Here is a 13,591-nt window from a genome sequence, read left to right on the forward strand (position 1 = left end):
CAGAGGTCTAATTTTACATCTGACTTTATGTGATGAAGGCTCTTGGGCTAACATTTCACAGGTGTGAGAGGGAGGAGAGTTGAGCATAAGCAACGTGGCTTTAGAGGCATCGTGACTCGTTCTGTCCCGGCAAAGGCATAAATATCGGTAAGCTGCAGATGATGTGGGTGTGTGGTACAGTCAGCTGTTGGTCATTTGCTGTGATGAGAAGAAACCACAGACCATCAAGAAAGGGAGATTAGGGGAGAGTGTCTTATGGAGTCCTATCAGCTTTGCCCTTGAGCCTGCACTTTAGTCTGTATAGATTTCACTGGCTAGGGTTTGACTCACTCTGCAGTCAGAGCCTGCTATGAAGACCTGTTTTAGGAAAATGCCTTTGGCCATTTCTGCTGGCTGCTTTGTTCAGAGGACAGATGATGTCTTGGAATGATATACAGAGCAGCTCACAAGCCTCTCTCAGACTTTTCCCAGAGCACAGGACAGTGGTGAGTACGTATTGTCCATCGCTTCTCAGAATACAAGCTTCAAGCAAAGTACGGATAAAGAAGGGGAACAAAAATCTCAATAAAGGGGAACTGTGGTATCAGGGAAGGGAATGAGCTTCCTGTGAACATAGTAACTGGCATCAGGGTAGAGAGTGAGCGTCCCATGAAATGTATCAGCGGCAGATGAGAATTCACCATCTCTGCACCCTGAATCGATGCCCACCCCAAAGAACAATGTGGAGCAACACTTTCCAAAGCGAAGTCCTTAATGAGAGGTTTCTTCTTTGATCAGCGCTGGTGGCAGGGGCATGCAGCTTTGATTTTACGCAAGTGTCCTCATCTATTTGTGTCACTGTATAAAATACCACAGACAGGGTAGTTCAGAATGAACAGAAATTTATTTGGCTTACAGTTTTGGCAAATACTCCATCTGTTGAGGGCCGCCTGCTGTATCATGACACAGGAGAATGTTTGTCATGGGTGAAAAAGAGTGAGAGGGGAGCCACTCTTCCTCTTAGCAGGAATCCACATTCTCAGGAGATGGTCCAGCCATCCCTCCACAATGCCATCAATCCCCTCTGGAAGCAGAGCCCTTTGACCTGACTAAGCCCTAAAGCTCTCAGTTCGCAACTGTGCTGCAAGTGAGGAATAAACTTGACATGTGGACTTTGGAAGATGGCCTCAAACCGTGGCAGAAAGACTTGTGAATCACAGTTATATTTGGCAGAGCTTAAATCCGTTCCTAAACCATGACCGTTCATGAGTGGGACTACCCACAGCTTCTTCATCTGTGGGCTGCAGCTTCATGTGACACTGAATGGGGTGGTCTTGGAAAGTTGAGGAACAGTAAAAGGCTCCGAACACAGGATGATTAGAAGCACATAATGCATCTGAGGTGTTTGTAATGCGTGACTTCCCTGCAGCTCGGTCTGAATACAGAACATTTGAATTTGGCACCGTGTGATGGTCAAGCCCAACAGACTACGCCTCAGATTTGAGGCTCCCATAAGTTGTATATTGTAGTGTTTACCTACAAAGTTTTCTGATCTTATAGGAGCATAATAGTTCAATCTCCGAAAAAAAAAAAAAAGACTTAGAAAATATTTTCCCACTACATTCATGAGCATGTAAGTATCAAATTAGTATACCCTTAGGTTAAAGTGTCTAGTATCAAAAGTTGACATTTGAGTTTCATTAAAATTTGTTTTGTTATAAAAATGAATGGCTTGTCGGGCAGTGGCGGCACACCTCTTTAATCCAAGCACTTGGGAAGCAGAGGCAGGCAGATTTCTGAGTTTGAGGTCTACAGAGTGAGCTCCAGGACAGACAGAGCTATGCAGAGAAACCCTGTCTTGGAGAGAGAGAGAGAGAGAGAGAGAGAGAGAGAGACTATGAATGGCTTGGAGCAGGACAGAATTTCCAACAAGTTCTGAAATGTCCCTGAACACATTCCTGCCATCCTTTTGCTTATTTATCTGTTTTCAATATTGACAATTATAAACATCTTCATCAACTCTGAAAGCTACTAAAGACACTCTATGACCAACAGTATCAGAGCCAAGATTTAATTTCTTATGCAAAAAAGCACACCTATCTCATCGCTATGCAAAATTGCTTTTGTCCCTAATAAATAGTATAATTACACACACACACACACACACACACACACACACACACACACACCCCAAAGGATCATTTTCAATATGTTTCTTTACAATTTATTATAAGTGTTTAATTGGCATACCTGCTATGTGTCTGTGTATTCAACAGTGTGAAAATTTGCTTAGGTGAAAAGGGATCATGGGAGGAAAAGTTTAAGCTTCAGAGACAAGGATGTAAGAAGATATTGACAGCAAACACGGATCAGATTGCCGGGTATGGGTCTGAACACCTATTCATGTTTTCAAAAATGTACTCATAAATATTTTGAATGCAGGCACAAAGTACACATGGACCCCTTTAATTTTTAAAATCCCTTTAGTTCTATTGTGTTATCTTTATCTGTAAATTTTAAGATGTGTTGTTTCATTAAAAGAAGACTGTGGCTGAGCTAACAGGTCCAGTCTGTCACCCAGCTCTGGCAGGGAGGCAGGCTGGACCCCTCAGGACTTAATCTTGGTTGTTTATCACCTCAGATGATCTAGCTCACAGGATGCTCAACAAATCTGTCTCTCCTTTCCCCTTGCTGTGTATTTTCCTCATGTAATGGATTTTGTCACAAGGAAATTTAGGAGAAAAACGACTTTTAATTCCTCAACACTGCTTATACTTGAGAAATGAAGGACCCCAGCTGCCCATTAAGGCACAGGGATTTAGGAGAGCACAGCATTGTGTTTTACAGGGCATGGTATTCCCTGCTTATCAGAAGGTTCGACTAAACAGCAGTCAGTGCGAGGGCTATGGAATCATATGACCTAGGTTCAGATTCTGGCTCTGCCACTTTCCGTCGGTGTGATTTTATAAAATTCCTGTATTCATTTTCATAGGAAAATAGGTAGATTATGAAAGTTAAAAAGAAAAGAAAAGAAAAGAAAATCAAAATACCAAACGGTTGTGAGTGGCTTCTACAGTGACTTGCATATAGTAAGTATTCTGAACAGAAAGTGTTAAATACAAGGTTTAAATTTTGATGATGTTTGCTGGCAGGCTAATCTATAAGCTTAAAATGCTGGGATTATATTGGTAGTAATGAATCTTCTTCTCACCATTTTTTCCTTTATTAAGTAAATCTTTATCTACCATCCACTACATACAAGATATGGGTAGGGACAAAGATCAAATCAGAAGAAGGACATGGACATGACTAGGAGCGTTGCAAGCCCAGGAGTCCAACTCATGATGCAGAAGGGTTTCTAAAGTCATTAAGAAGAAAGGGGAAATTGTCAAGGCCAAGAACACTGGAGAATTTTCTTACCTTTTCAGCTTAACAATCATAGCAAAATTAAGAGAATTCTCTGTCTCTATGTTTCTTTCTGTTTGTTTTTAGAGTTCTGCAGCTAAAGCCATCATAGTTGTAGAGACTGAAGGTGCAAGGGCACCTTTGCAGGGGTGGTGAAGCATGCAGTTCTGGGTGAGAACATTGACCTGGGGCAAGTACACAGAGACGGTTCATTCCAGCTGCATTTAGTTGGGATGTCGATGTCTGGCTAAGGAGGTAGGGGAGGTAAACCCAGTGGGTAGGAGATAGCAGGAAGGTCAGAAGGTCAGGTGGGGTGGGGGTGGGGGTGGGGGTGGGGGAGGAAGCTAAGTGGCAGATAGGACTGTGACTAGTCCTAGCCTAACCCACTGCACTTTCATCCAGAAGGGTAAAAGATGGCAAACCCAGGGCCAAACAAAAATATTGTGCTCATGTCCCTGGTGCAACTGCAGAAGAAAGGGATGACCTGCCGGCAACTACAAGTTGGCTCGAGCAGCTGTGATAAATGTGTGTGTGTGTGTGTGTGTGTGTGTGTGTGTGTGCAGATGCCCTTGGAGGTCAGAAGAAAGCATCAGACTCCCTTAGAGCAGTGGTTCCCAAACCTTCCTAATGTTGTGACCCCTTAATATAGTTCCTCATGGTTTGTAGTTGTGGTGATAAATAAAATTATTTTGTTGCTACTTCATAACTGTAATTATGATGCTGTTATGAATCATAAAATCAGATAATGTAAATTTCTGATATGCAGGATATCTGATATGTGACCTCTGTGGGGTTTGAAATTCACAGGTTGAGAAACACTGCCCTAGAGCCAGGCAACTGTGAGCTGCTAGGCGTAAGTGCTGGGAATTGAACCTGGGTCCTCTGGAGGAGCAGTAGATGTTCTTAATCACTGAGTCATCTCTGCAGCCCTCTACCTTTTTAATACTGCCTTTTTCTCAAATCAAAAGCATTTTCAAAATAATCTATTTCTACCTAATATAGTTTAGTGAGAAACTCAGTTAACCTTACACTTGGCATTATGCATATAAACCCTCAGGGCAGCCAAAGGAGATATGTTAGTTTTCATTATATAGCCTGAGACTTCTGATGCCTGGGATCATTTTAAAGAATTACAGTATTTACAATAGCAAAGAAGACAGGGTGCACCCAGATCCTTACATATAAACATTACAAAATCAGTTAGTTCTTTACCTCTGACTCTTGGTATTTAAAGAGTAACAAATGTAACTCAACATTTACTTAAGAATTAACACAAGATGAATGGAGGGGGTTTTGGATAGTCTATTCTGCATAGACAAACAAACAAAACAAACCAACCAAATGAACAAAAACCCGAACAATTAATATTACCCTTAATTAAGTGTTGGACTAATCACTGACCTAACAAGGTTTCCTAAATATTTCAGCCACTCAAAAAAAAAAAGTTTCTAAAAGTTGAATAAATTTGAAAATGCTGGGATAGCAACAAGTAGCTGGTTTGTTGTTGACATGTGGTATTTCCTCTTCTCTCCCTATACTATTATGAGAGATATAGACTAAGGTTCTCAACTTTGATGGCTCACAACTGCTTATAGATGTCCCGAGTTCTGTATCATGCCAAGCCCCATATATATAGTGTGTTTTTATGCACATATACATCTATGGTAAAAAATTTAATTTCTAAATTAGAAGGAGGTTAATGACAATTGTAAAAGATGATAGTTATAACAAGATATAATGAAAGTTATGTGTTTAGGGTTTCCTTTTCAAAAGTATTGTATTTATGGCTCTTGTGATGATGTGTGCTATCCATAGATGATGAACTGCACTGAGGTGGATGGTGTGGGCTCTGAGACACAATGTGAGCTGCCACATAAGGGTTACTTAAACACTGGCATCCTGCAGAGTGCATCTGATAATGGACTGAACCACCAACTGAGCCTGTACAGTGGATACTTTGGAGAAAGGGGTAAACCACACCCTGAGTGTGACAGACCAGGATGGTACAGGGGTTCATCATGCCACCCAGAATGGCAAACAACTTTGGAAATTTCTACTTTTGAACACTGCTTGACTTCAATAATTGAAACCACAGAAAGTGAAAGTAGAGGCTAAAGAAGACCGCCATATGGAATTATGACACAGCAAAGTACCACTGGGCCTGTCAGGAGTGTTCAGAATGGAGAGTTCCAAATGTATTTATCTATGGAAAGTCACTAGGAATATAGTTTAAGAAATTCTGTCCTTGAGTATCGCTCAGTTGGGCTGGAGAGCTGGCTCAAGAGTTAAGAGCACTTGCTGCTTCTGCAGAGGTCTAGAGTTCAACTCCCAGCTTCTATATTTGATGGCTCACAACTGCCTATAACTCCAGTTCCAGGAGATCCAGCACTCTATTCTGGCCTCCATGGGGTGTTAAATACATGAGTGTATATAACACACACACACACATACACACACACACACACACACACACACACACTCACACGCTTGTGTGCACATGTGCACATACACAAATAAAATAATAAACATTCTGGATTTTTATGCATAATAAGAGGTTTCTTGCCTTTGAAAATGATGTTTATAGGTGGCAGAAATTTGATTGCTGATCCAGTATGTGCAGGAGGTGGTCCTTTAAGAAAGTGGCACTCACATGGCTATGTAGAGTTCTTTTAAATAACGCTTCTCTTGGAGTTGTTTGCTGACAACTTCACAATAAAAACAGCCAAAGAAATCAACTAATAGGAACAAACAGGTAGATTTGAGGTCATTTTTGCTTTGCCAACCCATCACTGCCTTAGTATGTGTATACAGCATCAAATGCACCCCTGTAAGTAGAGTGCTCAGAGACAATATCTGGAATTAAAAACAATTAGAATCCACAGTGCAAATGGCCCAGTGCTTTTAGAGTCACATATAGTCGTAACTGGGGATTTCTCAGTTTGGAAGTGGCAGGCAAAACATCTTGAAGAGCGAAAGAGAAAAACAAGACCACGGCACTGATGAGTGAGGAATTAGTCGCTCACTGAGGTTTGGTGATTGTTAGCACAGCATCACTTGGTCCAAGCTGACCAGCACAGTGAACCCTGACATGTGATGCCATCACAGTGAACACTGGCATGTGATGCCAGCACAGTGGTGCCAATGTCATTTCCCCCACAAGGCAGATTTTGTGCTTTCCATGGTATCGTCCCACATCACCGAAACTGGCTCCTGTTCTTTACAACTAGACGTCTCTGAAAAGGCTGATCTTAAAATGGTATTATTTGCCGCTATCATGCTCTCTCACATTTTAGTTTCACATGAATGGAATGGTTCTTCTCCTTCCCTGAATGCCAAGGTTACAGGCTGAGCATCTCTTACTTGTAAGTCTAAAATCTGTAAACACCTCAAAAGCCAAACTGGTTTTTAGCTTGTGCATGACACCAGAAGTGGGCCAATTCCTGCCTAACCCCAGACAAATCTCCATCATAAAGCTGGAACTTCAATTATCTGTATAAAATGACCCGCAGGCTATTTAAATAGAATGTGTATGAAGTGAACAACTTTCAGGTTCAAATTTGGATCTGCTCCTAAGATACCTTACTATGTGTATGCAAGTATTTCAAAATCCCACCTCCCCCCCAAATCTGAAATGCTTCAAGTTATTTCAGAGAAGAGATAAATTGAAAGCCTGCACAGTGTCACACAAATGACACCTATGTAGGTGAGAAATGTACTGATAGACATAACTGTGTGTACATCATTTCTAGTCAGCAAACAACAGACGAGAGGTCGGTTGTCTCTTACTTTACACAAGCTGAAGTTAATAACTTGAAAACGTTTGCCCTATTTTCTTAAAATATTTTTGAAAGTATCACTGACATTCTTGTGGGTGACAGAGAGAAGTGAGACTTGCTTGGGAGCCTGGACCTCCAGTCCTTTAGCTCTTTCACTGTGGCCTCGTTCATTCTTAAAATTATCTAAACTTTATTGCCACAAACTTGCAAATAAAGAAAAGCACAACACACACACACACACACACACACACACACACACACACACACACACACACACACGAGAAAGAAAACAAACTTTGAAAAGAGTCTGACATGCACGCCTTTCACCCCAGCAGCTGGGAAGGAGAGTCAGGATAATCTTTGTGAGTTCCAGGACAGCTTGGTCTACATAGTGAGTTCTAAGACAGTCAGAGCTACACAGTGAAACCCTGTCTCATGATGATGATTACGATCATGATCATGATTACTATCATGATTATGTAACACACCAAAATTAATCAGACCCCCAAAGTCATTATAACTTAAGGAACTTCTCTACTGTAGAACGAACACTTGAAATGGAAGCTGTGGGACCTCACATTCAACTTTGCACTGTCGGTTTTTGAATACATTTTATGCACTTACCTCCCACCAAAACCAAAACATCTACAACAGAAGTAGAAGTAGACAAAATGAATAAAAGTCAGGTAAGGGACACAAGTCGTGGAAGGGGATATAAAGTTCTTTGTTTTTATTGTGCCTCAATTCATGGAGGACAATTCTCTCCTCAGGAACAGTGTCCTTAGACCTGTAAGAATGTTTTTATCACACACACAGTGTTCTATGTCTCCCTCAGGCAGGTAAATTAGTAGAAAAGAAAAAGGCACAAATGTAAGTCACTAAGTACAGAGTCCGCCAGAATATGCATTGTAACACACTGCAATAAATACTAACAGAATGTTATGTTAGAGGGGTTATTTAAGACATTTTACATACAACTACTACAACTAAGCAGATAGTTTAGAAATAAAAGGATAATCAACTGATGACTTATTTGAAAATGATTACCTTGTAAATAGTAGTTTTTAAAAAGAAGGAACTTGGCTGGAGGTTAGGGTAGGAGGGTCAGGAGTTAAAAGTCATCTTTGGCTACATAGCTAGTTAGAGGGCAGCCTGGGCTACATATGACTCAATCTCAAAACACCAAAGTTAATTAATTTAAAAGCAAAGTCATTTGAAAGACCATTTTAGACAAGATCAGGATGAATAGCACATGTTTAAGGGAAAAAAACCCACAACTTTATTTAGCAGACAAACATGGAAGAAAGCTTATGAAACATTTACTGATTCAGTGCTTGGTAAACGATCAAGAGTTTAAGACTATGGTGACTCTTGGGAGCTGTCAAAAATTACAAAGTGGTGCTGGCAGTGGTGGTGCATTCCTTTAATCCCAATACTCAGGAGGCAGAGACAAGCAGATCTCTGTAAGTTCAAGGCTAGCCTTGTCTACAAAACGACATCCAAGACAGCCAGGGCACTTACAGAGAGAAATCTCATCTCAAAAACCAAACCAAACCAAACAAAATCACAAAGTGGTATAACAGTAGTTTGAAATGGTTATTTCAAAATGTCTGCAAACCTCTTTAGTGTTGCAAGGTTATCTCTCAGCCTGATGTGGAAAAAATGGATAGCATAAATGCTGATACAATATAAAGACTGCTACTGGATATTTGGTTTGCATTATTATTTCATGTATTATTTATGGATTTTGAAGGTCATAAATATCTAAAAAATTAACTTGGTGAACTGATGATAAATTTTAACCACTATTAAAACTACCTGAAAACTATTTTGCCTTGCCTGTGTAAGCTAATGACCTGTGCCTAACAGATGTTTATTCACAGGATTTTCTTCAGCAGTAGAAATGGTTACTATCACAGAATATGAATGAAACCATTCATAACTCAGTGCCCAGACTCTGAGGGAAGGAGGTAGAGCCTTTTGCTCTCCTGTGTTTTGAAGGTCATAGCAATTCTGACCTGGGAGCATGCTCAGAGACAGAAATACTAGGACAGAGTCTAGCTGTGGGCAATGCAGCAGTACCATATTAGCTTGTTAGGGAAAAATAAATTAAGGAATAATGTTTAGCGCTTTTCTAAAAATGAGTGTTAAAATCTATCATTCCCCCACTCAGTTTTTCCAGGCCATTTGGTCACTCTGATATTGACTGGACAAATTGAAATGGATTTATTATTCTGGAAAAATGTGCCAAAATCCAGACATGGTCTTCTAGCCATTTTATTCCATTTCCCGTTTTTGTTTTTTTTTTTAAGCAGATATAAAAATTTCAACCATAATGTCTACCCACAATTTCCATTATCGGGCTTAATAAACAACTTGACATTTCAGCTGTACATGGGACTTGTCAGAGATTTTAAGGTTTCTTTTGGTCTTTGTGGATAGAGTGGGGGCTTTTCTTCATGAACACACATGTTGTGGTTCATACCATTCCAATTAGCATGCCCAGGCAGAGCCATTTATTTCTTTGATACTCTGTAGAGAAATTCCACTCTAGACCAACTATGTCCTGACTATAGTCGTGAGTTTGGATAAGGAATCACACTATGAAGAAATCATGCCTAAGAACTATTGTTTTTATTTTTCAAAATTAAATGTTATTTTTAAAAGTATAACTGGAGATCTGGGCATGGTAGCACAGGCCATAAATCCCTTGTCACTTTGGGAGACAGAGACAGGGAATGAGTTGAGAATGTCCCCAGTGATTGCTGAAAATGCCGGCATTTGCTGCTCCCCACCCCCCAGACATTATTGCTGTTCCAAGCTTAACTGTGGGCATCTCTCAGTTAGCTTCTCTAGAGTCCAAGGAGTGCTGGGAAATAAGTGAGGACACAGTTAAGGGTTGCAAGGCCATTTCACTACCTTATTCTTGGGAAAACGACCCTGTGATGTAAAGGTAATTTCTCCTTTGACAATCCTGGGCAGCCCACCCACTGACGCCACCCCCCCACCCCCCAAATAAATGGAATACTTGAAAAGTAAAGTCGACTTAAAGCACCTCTCTGCAAAGTGGACTCCTTCCTTCTAAGCAGCATAGACATGTTATTAAAAAGGGCTCTTTCAGTGGATGGTCATTGTCATCTATTAGATGGAACACAGGGCCCCCAATGGAGGAGCTAGAGAAAGTACCCAAGGAGCTAAAGGGATCTGCAACCCTATAGGAGGAACAACAATATGAACTAACCAGTACCCCCAGAGCTTGTGTCTCTAGTTGGCCGTCAGTGGGTGGAGAGGCTCTTGGTCTTGTGAAGATTATATGCCCCAGTACAGGGGAATACCAGGGCCAGGAAGTGGGAAGGGGTTGGTAGGGGAGCAGGGCAGGGGGAGGGTATAGGGGACTTTTGGGATAGCATTTGAAATGTAAATGAAGAAAATATCTAATAAAAAAAGAGCTCTTTCCTCACAAAGCTTATCTTGTTTTGTATGTGTTGGGGAAGGAGCAATAGATAAGTACAAAGCCAGCATAATTAACATGTGCATGTTATCATGACTACTGAGAAAAATAAAACAGGGAACAAAGGGTGGTCTGAAGCAGGTGATCATCAAATGGTCATTTCAGCCTCCATCTGGGCTTAACACATCTGAACAAAGTCAATGAGGTAAGGGTGGGTCGCCCTGGCTAGGCACTGGGGAAGAAAACTTCAGGAAAGAACACACAAGTGTAAAGGTTTAGGCCAAGGGCAGGCCCCGGGTGTTGGCTGGGGAACAGCAAGAAACACAGAAGCAGAGAGTCAGGGTCAATCAGCGAAAGAGGACAAGAGGAACATGTCAAGTAGGCTTTGCTAGAATGTTCTAAGAATGATCTGAGAACCACAAGAAGCCATCAGAGTAGAGGAGCCCCAAGACATGTTAATAGCATTCTTTTTCGGTAGCCCGGGGGGAAAACCCCATCAAAGGAGACCCAAAAGATAATTCTGCTAACAGGTGTCTCAAAGTTTGTACATGCAGCTACTGAAAGGGAAAAGGTTTGAACCCTGGTGGAATAAAGGTTTGGAGGGAAGGATGGTTTTAGTACGCGACTGCTCAGAAAACTCTGGTCCTTTTGCTCCAGCCTTAGGTCCCGCCCTCAAGGGTTAAGGCCCAGACTGTATGCCATAGGGCCACAGGAGTTCTGGGCACCCGGACCAGCTTCTTTTCCAGCGTCAGGTCCAGCTCAGAGCCAACTCATCAGTATTCCATCCACGGAGTCTCTCCCCGCCCCCGCTGTGCATCAGGGCTTCTGTCTCCTTCGCTGAGACAGTCCCCTGAGGTCTACCCAACCCCACCGCCCCGACCTGCCCTAGTCTCCCAGGCTCTCAGCCCACCCTGTAGCGGCGCATGCCAGGAGGCCTCTGCCACCCCCGAGCCTCCGTCAAGGCAAGTAGGCTTTGCCCTCCGGTGGTGGCGACCATAGATAGGCTGCAGACTGAAGAGGGGGCGTCCTGGGCCCAGCTCACAGGCAGAATGCATGGGAAGGGAGACCCGTGCTAAGGCATTCCTGCAACCCAACCACTCTCTGGAGACCTTCAACTTCCCTGCGTCGCCTCAAACGTCCCCGGAGCCTCCTGCAATGCACCAGATCGCAAGGCAGACGCCGAAGGCACTTGCACTGCGCCCCCACTGGGATGCGCTGTCACCCTAAGAGGGACCGAGGGCTGTAAATTTGGAGGACCCCAGGACGCGGGGAGTCAGGGGTGGGTTGCATAGGACTCACCTTGTGCAATTTCCACATAGCCCCCAAAGCCTTGACTTCGTGGCTGGAGTGTTTGCCCTCCTCCAGGCACTGGTAGCACACCGGCATCTTGCATTGCACGCAGTACATGCTGTGGTTCTCCAGCTCGTGGTCTGTGCAGGTGGAGACCTTGCGCGGGCTCAGCCGCCGGCTGACGCGGCCCTGGGCCGGGGGCACCAGACGGTGTTTGGCTAGGGGACCCCGGGGCGGGTGACAGCGCAGACGGCAAGGGTCGCAGTAGAATACGTCGCACTGTTCACACATGACCGTGGCTTCTTTGGGCGCCTTCTCGCAGAGCTGGCACTTGAGGGCCGCGGCTTTGCTCTGTTGGTAGCGGTCGATGACCCCTTCCAGGACGCGGTTCTTGGGGAAACCGCGGAGCCCCCGGTCATCCAGAATGAGGCTGCGGTGGCACTGGGGGCAGGTGATGCAGGAGTTGCGGGGCACAGGGGCCAAAGCCGGTGACAGGTGGGTGGGCGGTGGCGGCATAGCAGGGGGGAAAACGCGGACGCCGTTGGGCGACTTCTGGCACGGGGTAGTGGGGGCGCTGGCGAAACCTCCGTAGGAGCCATAGCCGCTGTCCGCTTCGCTGTACAGGCTCATCTTGTCCAGGTCCAGATAATCATAGTCGGAGACCCCAGAGCCCGAGGCCCGGCGGCTCTGGGGGGACTCGGACTCCGGGGTCTGCACCAGGATGTTGCGGGCGCACGCCTGACATAAATTGTGAGAGCAGGGCAAGATGATGGGCTCCCGATAGAAGGAGCCACACACAGGGCATTTTAACTCTTCTTCCATCTCTTCCATGGGGACCTGGCTGGAAGCGAGGCAGCAGCGGCTGCGGCGGAGGGGGCCTGACCTGGCGAAGCAGCCGATGGGCCTGTGGTGTCCAGCACCTTGGCCAGCGGCGGCGGTGGTGGCGCCTTCCCGGGTCGCCTAGGCGCCGACTCCCCAGGACGCGCTCTCTCTGTGAGCCGCCGAGCCTCCGCGCTGCGCGCCAGCCCGGGCCCGCCCACTTCCCACTGCTAGCCCCGCCTCGCCAGGGAGCAGAGGCTCATCGGACGGTGGTCGTGAGAGCTGCTTTCTCATTGGTCTCCGGTCCTGTCCGTCTCCTCTCTTCTGCAGGTCGCAGAGGGCTCAGTGAGTCGGAGCTGGAGCGGCGGCTTCGCCTGCTGGCTGCCGCGGCATTTTAGGAGGGGGCTGGTGCAAGCCGAGAAGGAGAAGTGGGGTGGGATGATTCATCCTTTCATACCCCCCCCACGCTTCCTTCTGAGCTCGGGTGCAGTCACCCCGGAGCAGGGGGCGTGAGAACCCCTCCCGGTCGCGAGTGGGCTGCTGCTGCCTGTCGCCGGCGCTTGGCGCTTGCCTTCCTGCTCTGGTCTGCCCGCCGACCCACCCCTTCTCCTTCCGCTGTTGGCGTAGAGCCAGCACCTCCCCCGAGCCTTCCCGGAGGCTTTTGGGCTTTTCTCCAACCCTCAGAAGCAGCTGGAGCGCCCGCATCTCTGGTGTTTAGGGAAGATGGTGGTGTGCCGTGGCTGCAGTGTCCCCTTTCTGCGTCCCGGGGTAGCTTTTTCCTTACCCGAGGCAAAGGCTCAGCATTCCTCCAAAAGCTGTGCCACCATCGGTACATGCTTTAAATATGCGGAGGCCCTACGCCTTGGAGTAG

General features: G+C 45.0%; 1 protein-coding gene across 7 annotated transcripts in view; it reads right to left on the minus strand.

The window, feature by feature from the left end:
* Trim9 (tripartite motif containing 9) overlaps nucleotides 1–13,318 on the minus strand; it is a 103,174-nt gene extending 89,856 nt beyond the window's left edge. For 3 of the 7 annotated variants that reach the window (XM_021201958.2, XM_021201957.2, XM_021201955.2), the window contains exon 1: nucleotides 11,911–13,258. In XM_021201958.2, coding sequence (XP_021057617.1) covers nucleotides 11,911–12,732 — 822 coding nt within the window. In that variant the 5' untranslated portion in view covers nucleotides 12,733–13,258. Of the gene's footprint in view, nucleotides 1–11,910 lie in introns of all 7 variants that reach the window. The other 4 variants (XM_029540505.1, XM_029540504.1, XM_029540506.1 and 1 more) reach the window with 2 other exon arrangements.
* Nucleotides 13,319–13,591: the final 273 nt, after the last annotated feature.

The sequence above is a fragment of the Mus pahari genome, chromosome 7, assembly GCF_900095145.1.
Source record: "Mus pahari chromosome 7, PAHARI_EIJ_v1.1, whole genome shotgun sequence".
NCBI classification, from domain to species: domain Eukaryota; kingdom Metazoa; phylum Chordata; class Mammalia; order Rodentia; family Muridae; genus Mus; species Mus pahari.